Source organism: Moschus berezovskii, chromosome 2 (assembly GCF_049115385.1).
Source record: "Moschus berezovskii isolate FMDL1 chromosome 2, NW_MosBer_1.0, whole genome shotgun sequence".
In the NCBI taxonomy this organism is placed as follows: Eukaryota; Metazoa; Chordata; class Mammalia; order Artiodactyla; family Moschidae; genus Moschus; species Moschus berezovskii.
In genome coordinates, this window is record NC_142461.1 from 98,718,167 (window position 1) to 98,735,611 (window position 17,445).

Below are 17,445 nucleotides of genomic sequence, written 5' to 3' on the forward strand. Positions count from 1 at the left end.
GTTCCATCCACGTAGTTTGGTATCCAGGTTCTGGAACAGAAGAACACAGTTGAGAGTCAGTGTGGTATACAACATATCTGACGATACGGAGAAAGATGAGCTTCCCTAGATAGAGTTACCAGTAAACCGAGAAGAGTAAATAGGCAGACCCGAGAGGAACCTCAGTGATTAAAGTTGCACAGAAGACAGACATTCAAAGGAAACTAGGAGAGAGTGGGTTCAAGAGCTGGAGGGAGAGAGAGAGAGGGTGGGAGAGGGCGGTTCATCTCAGGTAGTCGTCTTCCAGATGATGAAGTGAGTGAGTGTGCTGAGACGACAGCTGAAGTGAGGGATGACAAGTGCACGTTGGATTTTGCAGCATAACAGATATTGGTCAGTGTGGGTGGTGGAGGTCATGACAGTGGTGCTGGCATACACCTGAAAATCCATATTAAGCTGCAATGGGGAGTGAGTAGGAGGTGCTGTGCTAAGTTGCTTCTATGGGCTGTAGCCCACCAGGCTTGTCCGTCTACGGGTTTCTCCAGGCAAAAATATTAGAGTGGGTTATCATGCCCTCGTCCAAGGGATCTTCTAGACCCAGGGATCAAACCCATGCCTTTTAGGTCTCCTACATTGACAGGCGGGTTCTTTATCACTAATGCCACCTGGGAAGCCTGAATAGAAGGTGAGGTGGTAAAAAAATCAAGGGTATAGAGATATTTCAGGAATTTTTAGGCTAAGTGATAGAACCATATGTAAGAGATATTTTTTACTGTTTGTTAATATGAGACAGGTTAGAGTGTACCCTTGAGAAGGACGAGGCAGGGGACGAGGACAGGAGAAACAGCATAGTCAGTGGAGAGATGGGCAAAAGGAGTGTCCATCCGATCTAGTGTACTTGCTAAAGAGGTTCAGCTGACTTTAATATTCACCTGTTAGCAGAGTAGAATGGGGCTTTTCTAATGAACTCTACCGTAGTAGAGTCCTTACGTTATTTTTCAGCTATTTCTAGGAAACTTACCAAGCAGCAAATGTCAGCACAGTTCTTTTGATGTGTGAAAATGCTCTGGCGGTTTAGTCACTTGTCAGTCTCATGTCCAAGTCTTATCCATCTGTCATGGCCCAGTTGAAACTCTCAAATGAAAGACTCTCCCCCTAATCTGAATGGTCATAGCATGGGGCTCTTTTTTTCCCCCCCGTTTTCTATTTTGTCATTTGTTCTTGTGTGTACTTACTGTGTATATGTGTATGTATATATTATTCTCCTTAGAGGAAATGAGACCGAGACATGACTGAAAGTCATTATGTTCTCCCCAGCACCTAGCCCGGCTAGTTACGTTTATTTACCTTGTTACCTTAAATGCAAGTAAACATGAACATGGGGGAATGGTTCAGACAGTTAGGAGGAGTTAAGTAAGGAAGAAGAAGATTTTTGTGGCTTGGAATCTGAATTAGTTACCTGAAAAATCATGGAACCTGATTATAACCTTTTGTTTTTATGATACCTAGTAAAATATGTTTTGAAAGTTTCTTGTTCCCTGCTACTAAGGAATCTATTAACAATAATCCAGCTCCTCTTTGGTGCAATTAATAGTTTACCAACTACTTTCACTTCATTTTCCTATTCAGACTGAGAGTAAATCAGAGATACAGAGACAGAGACTTCATAGGGGATTCAGTCCATGTTGCAAAGGAAAAAAACCAAGGTCAGAGAGATAATTAGTTAAAAGTCCCTTTACTAGTAAACACAAGTGCTAAGACCAAAGGCAGGACTCTCCAGTTCTAATCCGGGTTTCTTTCAATGTACTCTGTGGCTTCTAGATTTATTTTTATAAAAACCAATTGGCCTGATAATTATTTAATACAATTGCAAGGAGCAATGTGGTCTGCTTTATTTAAATGAATTAAAAAGTCACTTATCAGAACAATCTCTTGATCAGAGCTAAGATCACCTTTTATGGAAGGAGCTTGGCCTTGTGACTCAGAACTTCAGACATAGCCCCTACAGCAGAATGAAAAGAAACATACCCTTATTAATTGTGCTGCTGCTATGATTTAAATAAAAGAGGATAGGAGTTATGTATAAATAACTGTTAGAGCAACAGTGACGAGCATTGTTCAAAAGAGTGAACGAACCTAGTATCAGCATTTTGGAGGAAAAAAACAGATATTTACCTGTTTTTCAAAGCTTTTGACTTGGACAACTTTATTTTTTAAGACTAGTGTCATTCTTATGGACCACAGCCTTGTCTAACTCAATGAAACTAAGAGCCATGCCGTGTAGGCCCACCCAAGACGGACGGGTCATGGTGGAGAGCAAACTGTGGAAAATTCTTAAAGAGATGGGAATACCAGACCACCTGACCTGCCTTTTGAGAAATCTGTATGCAGGTCAGGAGGCAGTAGAAATGGACATGGAATAACAGACTGATTCCAAATAAGGAAAGGAGTACATCAAGGCTGTATATTGTCACCCTGCTTATTTAACTTATATGCAGAGTACATCATGCAAAACGCCAGACTGGATGAAGCACACGCTGGAATCAAGATTGCCAGGAGAAATATCAGTAACCTCAGATATGCAGATGACACTACCCTTATGGCAGAAAGTGAAGAAGAACTAAAGAGCCTCTTGATTAAAGTGAAAGAGTAGAGTGAAAAAGTTGGCTTAACATTCAGAAAACTAAGACCATGGCATCTGGTCCCATCACTTCATGGGAAATAGATGGGGAAACAGTGGAAACAGTGTCAGACTTTATTTTGGGGGACTCCAGAATCACTGCAGATGGTGACTGCAGCCATGAAATTAAAAGATGCTTGTTCCTTGGAAGAAAAGCTATGACCACCTAGACAGCATATTAAAAAGCAGAGACATTACTTTGCCAACAAAGGTCTGTCTAGTCAAGGCTATGGTTTTTCCAGTAGTCATGTATGGATGTGAGAGTTGGACTATGAAGAAAGCTGATCGCCGAAGAATTGATGCTTTTGAACTGTGGTGTTGGAGAAGACTCTTGAGAGTCCCTTGGACTGCAAAGAGATCCAACCAGTCCATCCTAAAGGAAATCAGTCCTGAATATTCATTGGAAGGACTGATGCTAAAGCTGAAACTCTAATACTTTGGCCACGTGATGAGAACTGACTTATTTGAAAAGATCCTGATTCAGGGAAAGATGGAAGGCAGGAGGAAAAGGGCATGACAGGGGATGAGATGGTTGGACGGCATCACCAACTCAATGGACATAAGTTTGAGTAAACTCCGCGAGTTGGTGATCGACAGGGACGCCTGGCATGCTGCAGTCCATGAGGTTTGCAAAGAGTTGGACATGACTGAGCAACTGAACTGAACTGAACATAATTCTTGATTTAAGATGATAAGTTATAGTCTAATGAAAGAACTATTAATAGAAATAAGGAAGGTCATTATATTTTAGGGGGACTATGGTCAGCTTCAATTATTGTTAAAGTTTTCACAAATTGAAATAGTGTGTATTAAATATATAATCTATAATTTTATGTTAAAGCATTTAATGGGGAAACCACTGACTAAAATCTTTATATAATATTATTCCCATTGGCCATCAGTTCAGTCGCTTAGTCGTGTCCGACTCTTTGCGACCCCATGAATCACAGCACACCAGGCCTCCCTGTCCATCACCAAATCCCGGAGTTCACTCAAACTCATGTCCATTGAGTCGGTGATGCCATCCAGCCATCTCATTCTCTGTCGTCCCCTTCTCCCCCTGCCCCCCATCTGTCCAAGCATCAGAGTCTTTTCCAGTGAGTCAACTCGTCACATGAGGTGGCCAAAGTATTGGAGTTTCAGCTTTAGCATCAGTCCTTCCAATGAACACCCAGGATTGATCTCCTCCAGAATGGACTGGTTGGATCTCCTTGCAGTCCAAGGGACTCTCAAGAGTCTTCTCCAGTACCACAATTCAAAAGCATCAATTCTTCAGCGATCAGCTTTCTTCACAGTTCAACTCTCACATCCATACATGACCACCGGACAAATCATAGCCTGGACTAGACGGACCTTGGTTGGCAAAGTAATGTCTCTGCTTTTTAATATACTATCTAGGTTGGTCATAACTTTCCTTCCAAGGAGTAAGCATCTTTTAATTTCATGGCTGCAGTCAGCATCTGCAGTGATTTTGGAGCCCCCAAAAATAAAGTCTGACACTGTTTCCACTGTTTTCCCATCTATTTCCCATAAAGTGATGGGACCCAATGCCATGATCTTAGTTTTCTGAATGTTGGGCTTTAAGCCAACTTTTTCACTCTCCTCTTTCACTTTTATCAAGAGGCTTTTTAGTTTCTCTTCACGTTCTGCCATAAGGGTGGTGTCATCTGCATATCTGAGGTTATTGATATTTCTCCCAGCAATCTTGTGCTTCTTCCAGCCCAGCGTTCCTCATGATGTACTCGGCATAGAAGTTAAATAAGCAGGGTGACAGTATACAGCCTTGATGTACTCCTTTTCCTATTTGGAACCAGTCTGTTGTTCCATGTCCAGTTCTAACTGTTGCTTCCTAACCTGCATATAGGTTTCTCAAGAGACAGGTCAGGTGGTCTGATATTCCCATTTCTTTCAGAATTTTCCACAGTTTATTGTGATCCACACAGTCTAAGGCTTTGGCATAGACAATAAAGCAGAAATAGATGTTTTTCTGAAATTCTCTTGCTTTTTCCATGATCCAGCGGATGTTGCCAATTTGATCTCTGGTGCCTCTGCCTTTTCTAAAACCAGCTTGAACATCTGGAAGTTCACGGTTCACGTATTGCTGAAGCCTGACTTGGAGAATTTTGATCATGACTTTACTAGCATGTGAGATGAGTGCAGTTGTGTGGTAGTTTGAGCATTCTAGATCCCCAAACTCTAGAATGTATTTTTGTTAGGGAAGTTAAAGAATTAAGAACATATACCTTTAAGAAATTGCAGAAAGGCATAAAGTGTTTTTTCTTCCTCCTTTCTACACTTTTAAATGTTATCTGAATGAATGGCTGCTACTAGGTAAAACATTTCCTTATGTTCTCCTATAAATTGTCTCAGACAGAGTCTTTGGGAACTGCTGTACCCTGTGCAAAGTAATTCAACTTGGCTGGGTATGGAATCAAAACAATCAGTTGAGATAGCAAATCTGAAACCAGGTGTTCCATAGTTAAATAGCTATGATTCATGGGGAAAAAACCCAAAGAATTTTAAGGACTTTTTTTTTTCCTCCAAAGCAGTTGATTCTGTCATTCCATATGGACTGTGGACTCTGGTCTAGCTCTGGTTATCATCTTCATTACAAGTCTCTCTCTCTCTTGTTTTTTTTAGTGTAATGTAAAATTTATTAAATTGAACATCTGAAAATGGTCTCCTTTTATCTCAGGTGAACCTGGCCTTTGTTGAAGCAGCAGACTACGTTTCAGAACCTGTTAACAGGGAGCCTCCTTCCAGAGAAGCTCAGATACTGACTTTGAAAAACACATCTGAGTTTGATGTGCTTGTCATCGGAGGAGGAGCAACAGGAAGTGGCTGTGCCCTGGATGCGGTCACCAGAGGTGAGTCCTGGTGTGGATGGATGCAACTCAGGTGAAGGTTTCATCTTTCCTCCCGATGTAGCCACAAATGTGCACTCAGTGCTGGAAAGTCATGTTACTACTGCACTTCTTCATTTTCCATTCTTTGTGAAGCACATTCTCATTTTTAAAATATAGGAACTTAGTTTTAAAATTAAATATAGCTGTCTTTCACACTGAAATGTGTTTATCTAAAAAGAAAACTTTATATGCCTGTGAATTCATTTATTTGATGTTCTGGTGTTTTTTTAACATAATAAAGTACATTTATGTGAAATAAAAATATCTGTGTATCATTTAAAATCACATTTATGTCAGTGATTTATCTTTAATAAGATTTGTTAAAATGAATTAATCTATTAAAATAATTCTGTTTCTCTATTAAAATCATCTCTTCCAGTGAAATATGGACTACAGTTTGCGAAACTCTAGTTTATGTGTAAAAGATGAAAAAGACCTGCTAACCTGTAGTTCTGTCACTCTTTTAGTCAGTTTTAGGAAAGACTTTATGGGAAGTTCTTTCAACATGGCAACAGGATATATAAAGAAAGAAATTTTAGTAGGGAAAATCCAGTGGTCTTTACATATGATATATTTAATGATGTGATTCTGTTGCCTGTGGTTATTAGTGTGGAGTTTGGAATCAAAGAAATATGGCTCCATATTCTGGCTCAGGTGCTTTATCAGATGTATGTATGTGTGTGTACACATACACACAGGCACACACAGGCACTTAAGCGAGTTACTTAATTTCGCTAAGTTTCTTCATCTTTCAAACAAGAAAAAAATACCTTCTGTTGATGATTGTTTTGAAGGTTAAATGCATAATCATGAAGAATTAAAACAGGGCCTGTCACACAAAGCAAAAAACAATAAATAAATTGTAGGCAGTATGATAGCTGACAGTAATGACATGAAGGCAAAAAGACTTTTAGAACCAATTGTCCTGAGAAAATCATCCTTTGTGGTGTTCTTAGATACAGCATGTTGGGCTTACTGCTGTAAGGAATTTTGACTATAGATTATTTTAGATACTATGTATGGTTCAATATTCATTGCAGTTTCATACTCAATGGTGATAGTTTGTTACTTGGAATAATTTTTATTAGATGAAGTTACTACCACATCCACTCTGGACTTACTTTGTGTATCTGATAGATTTTAGTCTTACATAAATGAAATAAATTTCTTGAGATTAGGCATACCTAAGCAAAAAAATGCCCTAGATTTTACTAGGATTGCATAGGACCCTCACTTGAGATTTGATCCATGTAGACATCGTAGCCTAGGTCCATTTTGTCACTTCCAGATAATGGTAAATTTGCAATATAAGCCCTGGATCCTATTCTGTTGCCTGGCAGACCCTAATTTTTATATAATTCTGTTTCCATCCATGGTTTATAATTTGAATTAGATTATCCTGGGGCACGTTATGTCAGAGGGAAAGAATGGTTGAAGATCCCTCAAGAGATCTGAATTCAACTCTCTCCCCTGAAGGCCTGGGAGAAAGAGTGGAGGAAAGGATGTATTCCCTTGTCATGGGAGATCTTGTTTGGGACTGCCCCAATTGTCCTGGGACTACCCCAGAGATTAGAAGTTACCAGATGACAATTTTCTGTGTCCAAGGGTGTCATTTTCCCAGTGGGATTCAGAAAAATATGTTTCTTCAGGTCCCCACTTGTATTCATGCTATGTACAGAAATATATGGCAGTTCTTTTTCTTTCATTTCAGACAAATATTGGCTGAGTATTATGCATGCAATATTGAAGGTACTACATGTGAATACAAAGATGATTGATCCAGGCAGCACACTGAGGTTGCTCCCAGTTCTGTAGTTCTTGTTGGTGGAGACTGAGTTATCCTGTGTGCCTTGCAGAAGTTTCAGGGGCACTGTTGTATTTGGATAAAGCAAGCTGCTATTTAGCACAGGTAGAATTTTAATAGGCCAAACTTGCTTGCTGAAAGTGTGCCAATCTGAGGGAGCATGCGAAAGAACAATGTGTGTGGGAAACAACCGATGTTTCAGTTGGGAGCATCCAGGCTGTGTGGGGGAGGGTATGAGAGAATCGTGGAAAGGCAGTAGTGGACCTGACCTACTAGGGAAAGGCCTTTGGACTTTACTCAACAGGCCACTCTGAGACTCCAGAGAGCGTTAGTGTTGAGGAAAGGGTAGGCAATAAGGAAGAGGCATGCATGGGTAGATCTAGACACAGGACAGAGGATGAAACTTGCTGATGTCATAGGATATGAATAAGGGAGGCAATATGTGCAGCAATTGTTTTTTTCTTTCACTCGTTTAAGATAGGCGCAATTTGAATATTTCTATAGACTCAGAAGGGAACCTTGATATTCAAATAATAGAAGGCTGCATGTGGACAAGGTCTTAGGAAAATACAGGGTATGGACTAAGAAAGATGTATCTTAGCTTTGGCAGGACTGTAAGAAGCATTTCTCAGAGACAGAAACAAAGTGAAAGATAACATGGTAGGAATAGGGCTTGCTTTGCTCTGGTTAGAAAAGGATATGTGTGTGTGTGTGTGTTCCCTTATGTGTCAGAGCTGGGGCAGAGAAAATACATGATAGGGTAGAATCCTAAATTGAGAACTGACTGGGTATCAATGATGAGAAGAAAATGAGAAAAGATTCTGTGAAGGCAAGAGATTGTTTAAATGGAGACCTAGAACTAGAGGGAGGAAAGGGGAGTTGTAAAGTCAACTTCTCAGAGAATTAGGGTGGGTTGCCGGATCTTGAGTGCAATAGTGAAAAGGCAGCTCCTAATTAAGTCCATTTTGTACCATACCTCCTTTTGAAAAGTCTCACCTATATTTGCTTTTGTGAAATTTTTATATTTATGTCTTTTGGAAAACATAGACAAGATCATACTGTAGTCATTACTTTGCAGTGTGTTACTTTCAAATATGTATATGGTATTCATTTTTTTATAATGATTCTTTAAGTTATTTCCACTGTTTTGTTCTGCTGTTGGTAATAATACTATTAGTGAGTCAACCACTAAACCAGTTCTGGGAATATAAAAACTAATAAGATGTGGCCTTGCCCTCAAGGAGTTTATTATTAATATTTGCTGAACAAACATTTTTCCTTTGGACAGTAAAGAACATTGATTAGTACGTTAGCATTTGATTGTTGGGTGATGGTAGTGATGATGATGATGATTTTGAAAACGTAAGAATTTTCAGAGCAGAATCTTGACAAGATTTTAAAAATACTTATAGTTTGTAACAGCTAAGAAAATGCTGTTGTTTAATACCTCCTAACATATCAATTCTTCGGCACTCAGCTTTCTTCACAGTCCAACTCTCACATCCACACATGACCACGGGAAAAACCAAAGCCTTGACTAGACGGACCTTGGTTGGCAAAGTAATGTCTCTGCTTTTTAATATGCTATCTAGGCTGGTCATATCTTTCCTTCCAAGGAGCAAGCATCTTTTAATTTCATGGCTGCAATCAGCATCTGCAGTGATTTTGGAGCCCCCCAAAATAAAGTCTGACACTGTTTCCACTGTTTTTCCATCTATTTCCCATGAAGTGATGGGTCCAGATGCCATGATCTTCGTTTTCTGAATGTTGAGCTTCAAGCCAACCTTTTCACTCTCCTCTTTCACTTTCATCAAAAGGCCTTTGAGTTCCTCTTCACTTTCTGCCATAAGGGTGGTGTCATCTGCGTATCTGAGGTTATTGATATTTCTCCCAGCAATCTTGATTCTAGCTTGTGCTTCTTCCAGCCCAGCGTTCCTCATGATGTACTCTGCATATAAGTTAAATAAGTAGGGTGACAATATACAACCTTGACGTACTCCTTTTCCTATTTGGAACCAGTCTGTTGTTCCATGTCCAGTTCTAACTGTTGTTTCCTGACCTGGATACAGGTTTCTCAAGAGGCAGGTCAGGTGGTCTGGGATTCCCATCTCTTTCAGAATGTTCCACAGTTTATTGTGATCCACACAGTCAAAGGCTTTGGCATAGTCAATGAAGCAGAAATAGATGTTTTTCTGGAACTCTCTTGCTTTCTCCATGATCCAGCGGATGTTGGCAATTTGATCTCTGGTGCCTCTGCCTTTTCTAAAACCTGCTTGAACATCTGAAAGTTCACGATTCACATATTACTGAAGCCTGGCTTGGAGAATTTTGAGCATGACTTTACTAGCATGTGAGATGAGTGCAATTGTGCGGTAGTTTGAGCATTCTTTGGCATTGCCTTTCTTTGGGATTGGAATGAAGACTGACCTTTTCCAGTCCTGTGGCCAGTGCTGAGTTTTCCAAATTTGCTTTCATATTGAGTGCAGCACTTTCTCAGCATCATCTTTCAGGATTTGAAATAGCTCAATTGGAATTCCATCACCAAGTTCCGTCTAGTCAAGGATATGGTTTTTCCTGAGGTCATGTATGGATGTGAGAGTTGGACTGTGAAGAAAGCTGAGCACCGAAGAATTGATGCTTTTGAACTGTGGTGCTGGAGAAGACTCTTGAGAGTCCCTTGTACTGCAAGGAAATCCAACCAGTCCATTCTAAAAGAGATCAATCCTGGGTGTTCATTGGAAGGACTGATGCTAAAGCTGAAACTCCAATACTTTGGCCACCTCATGCGACGAGTTGACTCACTGGAAAAGAGTCTGATGCTAGGAGGGATTGGGGGTAGGAGGAGACGGGGACGGCAGAGAATGAGATGGCTGGATGGCATCACCAACTCGATGGACATGAGTTTGAGTGAACTCCGGGAGTTGGTGATGAACAGGGAGGCCTGGTGTGCTGTGGTTCATGGGGTCGCAAAGAGTCGGACACGACTGAGCGAGTGAACTGAACTGAACGTATCAATTGCTGTCTTTTAAAATAATCGACTGAATGTCTTATTTTATGTGTATGGAGTTGCAATTTATAAAAGTGATGGATAAATCATAGTTTGCGTGTGTGTATGCTTAGTCAGTCAGTCGTGTCTGACTCTACCACTCTAACAGAGAAGCCTAGAGGGGCTGTAGCCCTCTAAGCTTCTCTGTCCATTTGATTCTCCAGACAAGAATACTGGAGTATTCTTGCCATTTCCTTCTCCAGGGGATCTTTCTGACCCAGGAATTGAACCTGTGTTTCTTGCCTCAGCAAGAGTATTTTTTACCACACTGCCACCTGGGAAGCCCAAATCCATAGTTTTTATTTCCTTTATTATGCTGGTAGCCCTCTGAGGGTAGCATTTGTAATTAAAATGTATAGAGATGCTGAAGTTAATCTATATTTATCCTTTAACAACAATTTCTGATCATATCAGTAGCCCTCTGAAGTGTGAAATGATTGTGGGCATTTGGTTAATGAATTGTGCATTGTTGCTGTTCATTCATGGAATTTGCTCTTTTATTATATTTGATGCTTCACTTAACAACAAATTTTGCTTTCTCTGCATTTGATATGTTTTTACCAAATTATTCCTGATTGTATCCATTAATCTTTAGTCACATTTGACAAAAATAAATTACTGTGATCTTTTAAAGTTACCAGTAATAATTAGATTTTTCAGGACATCAAAGTTTTGGGGGAACTGCTAGATGTTAAAGGGCTTGTATAAAAATGTTTGCACAAGGTTTTTGATGAAATACTGTGCCCAAATGAGATTTTGTTAATGAATAAACAAAGACCATAGAAGGAAGAGAAAAAGTCTTGAGGTTTTCATAATGAAAATTTATTTGCATTGTTACCATCTGCATTTTCTTGGGAATCAATTTTCATTTGTTTCATTTGGGAATATTATTTGATAAACATAATATGCACAATTCTCCTCACGTTCTTGGGCAGGTCTCTAGGATCGATAGAAATTGCTTCTCTGTTTAACACCTCCGTGGCCAGTCCCTGGACACGAGCACAACCTAGAAGCTTGAACATGCAGGCCGCCAAAAGAGAGCTGGAATGAGGAGAATCTGATATAGTCACCCCCTCAGAGGGCTTCAAGATGTTTCTTTTTCAGCTCTTTTTGTTCTTTTATGTGACTACCTGTATGTATCAGGGATCAACTAGTCCCGTTCTGGTTTAAAATCTTATTTGTAAGCTTAACTTTTATGACTTCAATTCAGCTTCCAGAGAATACTGCTTCTTGCTAGAAGAAAACATTAATTGTAGTTCTCCTATTTAAAAATGTGTATATATTTCCAGCTTATGAATGGTGCCTGGCTAATAATTCCTGAATTCTCACTGCAGCCCCTTCAAGTCTAAGATAGTATAGGATAGCGAGTAAGGACAAAGGCTATGAGATTAGAACAGAGTGGGATCAGTCAGCTTCATCATTTACTAGCTCCATGAACTTCAGTTAAGTGTCTTGACCTTGTGGAGAGCCTGAAGGTTCTCAGATATAATGGCGGATAACAACACTCTTCTGCATAAGGATTTGTGAAAAGCAGGAAGTATGAGGATTGTGTTAAAAAAAGATGCAGAATAGGGACAGCAATGGAAGATAGTACATTCTGGGAATTACAAACCTGCACCCCTCACCCTCTTCCACCACTGCCCTATTTTAGGACAGTAGAATTGCAACAGATGAAAGTTTGCTATTTCCTAGACATTGCTAATTAGAAATGCCTCACAGCCCTCGCTGCCCCATGGCGCACCCGGCCCCGCGGCCACGGCGCACCCGGCCCCGCGGCCACGGCGCGACCGGCCAGCAGCTCCACGCCGCGCCTGGGGCCCGCACCCACCGCCCGGGTCGCGGCACCCAGCCCGGACCGTAGGGACTCAGCCTCGCCCTCACCGGGCACTGCCGGCGGACCCGACCCGCTGGACTCCGCGCGCTCACGCCTAGGTTGCAATTGGTACTAATCTGGAAATTTGATGTGTTTCAGTGATTAGAGTGACTGTCTTTGTCAGGAGTGCGGTGGGGAGGATTAGAGAAACTGTGCCAGAGGTATTTGGAAAAATTGGGGACTTACTAGTAAATTGAGATTTACTAGACAATGGCAAGCCACTCCAGTACTCTTGCCTAGAAAATCACATGGACAGAGGAGCCTGGTAGGTTGCAGTCCATGGGGTCGCTAAGAGTCGGACACGACTGAGCGACTTCACTTTCACTTTTCACTTTCACACATTGGAGAAGGAAATGGCAACCCACTCCAGTGTTCTTGCCTGGAGAATCCCAGGGACGGCGGAGCCTGGTGGGCTGCCATCTATGGGGTCGCACAGAGTCGGACACGACTGAAGCGACTTAACAGCAGCAGCAGCAGCAGATAAATTTTGAAAAAGAATAATGATAAAGGAGATAGAGGTCTGTTAGTATTGAAGCGTATTCTAAAGCTACTTTAATTAAAATAGTTTGCAAAAGAAACAAGTGAGACCAGTGGAACAAAAGTAAGAGGCTAGAAATAGATCTGAATACATAAAATTTAGGATATGATAAAGGCAGCATTTCATATTTGTGATTATTGGTTATTTAATAAATGTTGTCGAAGTGTCCACTTTCCCAAAATTATGCTTATATTTACATATATTTATATTCTATTTATCATGCTGTCTGTGAACCAAGGATTTAACAGTAAAACACAAACCTATTAGAAGAAATTTTTTAAAAATGGAGTAAGAAAGAATGTTTTTAAGCATGACATCAGTGAAACCATTTTCCTGTTTAAATTTGATTTCATAAAAGTTAAAATTTATCCATGTAAATTTAATATAATATATATGTTATATTAAATGTAGTATATATTAATATAAATGTAATTTATATATTATATTAAATATAAATATATTTAATAATAATATAATGTAATATTTTTACACTTCCCTGGTGGCTCAGATGGTAAAGAATCTGCCTGCAATGCAGGAGATCTAGGTTCAGTCTCTGGGTTGGGAAGATCCCCTGGAGGAGGGCATGGCAACCCATTCCAGTATTCTTTCCTGGAGAACCCCATGGACAGAGGAGCCTGGGAGGCGACAGTCCATGGGGTTGCAAAGAGTCAGACACAACTGAGTGACTAAGCACAGCAATATACTATATATATTATAAATATAATAAGCACCAGTGAAACTGGAAAAATACCATAACAGAATTTGTTTCATATTGTTTTTAGATTTTCTATATCCTTTTGTTTTAGTATGTCTATGATAAAATACAAATAGCAGGATTTTTCTTTATTTTTTAGTGTTTGATAGAATCTATGTTTCAGTAGGTATGTTTGGTCCGTCTCCATTGATTTGGATGCCATGTGCTTTTAGTTTATATTTTTTACTTTACATCTTTTTTTTGTTTGTTTTGTTTTACTTTTTTCCATTTACTTCTTTCCTTCTTCCATTGTAAATCAGCTTTGTATCACTCTCTGTTTCCATACATTAAACTCTTACAGATATAGTTACTGCCCCCTTCAAGTCTCCCCAGAGACTTTTCTCAGAACCAAATCAAGGCTTCAGATCTTGGACATCCTGCAGACCGACCCCCAGCCAGCTGGTGGTGCCCTGGCCCAGGTTTCCCCTCCAGGCTGGGTCCCTCCTCCTGCCTCCTGGGCATGTCACAGTAGATGGTCCACAGCACCAGGCAGTGGTCAGCAGCCCCTTCTTGAGCCCTGGCATTCCAGCACTGGTCTGCCTTCTTTCCCTCTCCCTACCTCTTGCCTTTCAGGAACTGAAATCTTGGTTACTTTAGTCAGTTTCTAGACTCAGATTCCACCAAGACAGAGGCTTGGATCTAACTACTCCGCTCTGAGTTTCACTACATCTTGGTTCATGAGGTATTTGTTTTTGAGGCAACCATGACTTAAATATGTGTGTGTGTGTGTATGTGTGTGTACATACATATATGTATATATATACATACATGTAAAAATATATGTATGTAAAATTTTCTCTGTTTGGAGAAGAGTTTAATGCTAAACTTACAGTGACATATTGATCAAAATTTTACTTACAGCAGTATTTATTAACAAAATTAGTGTAGTTTGGTTTTAATAAATTGGGTCCATTCAGTTATCCAGAGAGGTTTATAAGTATTTACAGGGAAAAGGCTAAAATGTATTGTAAATTGAAAAACAAGTTGTGAAAAATGAGTTTGTTAATTGTATTTGTTTCTGAAGCAAAAAAGTACACAGGTTTACAAGCACAGGAAGTTTTTTGTGGAATATATGGGATGTTTTTAATACTTAAAATTAGTTATGTCTGAATTTTGTAAACAGGAAACCAGCAGTGTGTTATTCTCTCTTTTCATAATTTTATATTGTTTGGATAGTCCTTCTCTTTTTGAACATTGGCTGGTTTTATGATAAAATAGTAAAAAGAGAAAGCAACATAAGCAACTTCCTTATTCCCCTGAAATTGTATTGCTGTTATTGTTGAGTTGCTAAGTCACGTCTTGTCTCTTTGTGACCCCATAGACTGCAGCACGCCAGGTTCTTCTGTCCTCCACCATCTCCCAGAGTGTGCTCAAATTCATGTCCATTGAGTCAGTGATGCCATCCAACCGCTTATGTATAACTGTATAACTATAATTAATGTTATAGCTTAATACATTTTTGTGCCTCCATAAACAAGTGTGTGTGTGTGTAAGGAGCACAAAGTATGCTAATGACATGTTCTAACTTAACAAATGTCTTCATTAATGGTGTATCTGTTTCTAATATAAAAATAGAAATAGGTATAATAACCAATCCAATGTTATATAGCTCTGTATAATGTTAGCATTTACTGTTAGAAAACACTAGGCTTAAAGCATAGAATCCTGATCATGAGGGTTAACCAGACAGAATTGCTTTACAGCTTTATAGAAGTGTTATTTTTTAGAGAAATTTATCCTTCATATAAAATACACAGCCTTTGGGTTAGTCACTTTTCTTATTAATTTCAGTGGCTTTCTGAAATCCAAAAATAAGTGCCCAAAGCTTTTCTAAAGAAAGATAAACTTCCCTTTCCTTAAATGACATCATTTTTCCTTCATGGGGCATGTGACTTTTAATAACTGTGTTTATGGTACTAATGTACAGAGTGTCTGTACTTTTTGATTTGTGTGTTATTACCTGGGTGCCTCTGATCGTTATTTCATAGCTATTACTCTGCCCTTTCTATATAAAAATAGTTAAATAATGCCATATCTGAAAACTTACTATAATGAAATAAAGATGCAGAGAGTTTAAATGAAAGTATAATCTTGCAATACTGTGGTATTGAAGGTAGGAAATAACCCAAATGTTCAGAAATAGGGAACTGAATAAATAAATCATTGTAAATATTTAATGTATTACTATTCACACATTAGAAATGAAATTATAGAAAAATATGTATTGACATGGAGAGATGTTTACAATAAACAATGTTAAATGAAAAAAATGGAATGCATTATACAATCCTATTTTGATAAAAATGTGCATATGTGATTATATACATGCACAGAAAATGTGAACATTTAAACACCCAAATGTCAACTGTGGTTATCTCTGAATGGTGTGATTACAGGAGAGTTTTATTTTGTTCTCTTTACTTCTCTGCATTTATTATATTGAGCATGTTTGCATGCATAATAAGATAATCAGTAAAAGGTATTAAAATATACTTCTGTTCTGTTTCATGTTGTGAAAGTTAAATGTCGTACCATTCTTCCCCTTAGATGGTAATTATCCCTCTAAATTCATCCAACTGTTTTGATCCATGAATTGGTTTAGTTGGAGGTGCCTAGTAGCTAGACATTCTCACTCAGAGCAGAAAAGGCAAATCTGTAATGAGCTGTGTTTAATTCATATCCCTGGCCGTACCTTGAAGATACAATTTTAACTTCAGAGATGGTTAAAGATGACTGAAAGGTAGATTTCAAGTTCACTTTTTTCTGCTGCTGTAACTAAGCTTGTTATTCGGTGTAAGAATTTCTGAGTAATCTCACTCCAAATATTAATACTTTACCACTACCGTGAAACTCATGCAAATACCTACTTAGAGCAATCAATTATAAAAACAAAAAACTGGATAATCATACCACTCCCAAATGTTCAGGTTCATCTCAACAGTGATAGAATATATTGGTTTCCATAAAAAGCAACTTCTGGAAAGAGACAGAAAAAAGCTATTCCTCACAAAATCTTGAACAAGTTTAGTGAATTATTGTAAATGTACAGAGGTCAGCCCTTCACTGCTCCTCATTCTTTCCACTCAGAGAAAAGATCTTCCCTGGTGCTTTAGATCCACAGCCAGGCACAGTTACTGGAAGCCTGGGTGCATTATTTTTGACCTTCTTCAAATTTAATTATTTTACCTAAGATCCAAAATGTTGCGTTGAATGTCGCTTATAAGTAGTGTTCATTCTCTCTGAGACAATAAAACGGCACTCTCTCTCGTCACTTTCTTGCTTTACACTGGGGAAAAAAAAAAACGAGTTAAATTTTTTATTTCAGATTGGTGGGGATAAAAAGTTTGAATTTTTGAGAGGTGAAACAAAAGGAACACCTTAGGTAATTGAACCATGCAATATCCTTATAAGGCTTTACAAGATTTCATTGTCTTTGCTGCCATCAGCTAATCAAAGGAAGAAGCAGTTCTAACTACTAATAATGTCTTGATTTTGCATTACTTTCCTCCTTCCTCATTCCGTCATGCTCATGCAACAAAAACGAGAAATCCAGAACATTTAGCATAAAAGCAGTTGAAAATGTTGAAATGTTTGCTTAGAGTCTCTTTTTTCCCCTTATTTTTGAGGTTCTGAAAACTTTTGGTAATACTTTCTTTCAGGTTACATGGTGCTTTATATTTATCAATTTGGCTGTAACTTCATAGATATTAATTTTTTTTGTTTTTTGTTGTTTGGAGTTTTTTGGGGTTTTTTGCTCTGGAAGGAACAGTATCATTTCTCTTCAGAGATTCTGGGAGGTAGTTTGATGATATGCCACTGGAAATAATGGAATAAGATAAAAACAGCCTATTTTGACAGAGAAGCC

At 38.9% G+C, this 17,445-nt stretch overlaps 1 protein-coding gene across 3 annotated transcripts in view; it reads left to right on the plus strand.

Moving 5' to 3' along the window:
• Positions 1-17,445, plus strand: part of GPD2 (glycerol-3-phosphate dehydrogenase 2) — a 163,635-nt gene that overhangs the window by 59,019 nt on the left and 87,171 nt on the right. For all 3 annotated transcript variants that reach the window (XM_055396939.2, XM_055396938.2, XM_055396937.2), the window contains exon 3: positions 5,355-5,526. In XM_055396939.2, coding sequence (XP_055252914.2) covers positions 5,355-5,526 — 172 coding nt within the window. The remainder of the gene's footprint in view (positions 1-5,354; positions 5,527-17,445) is intronic.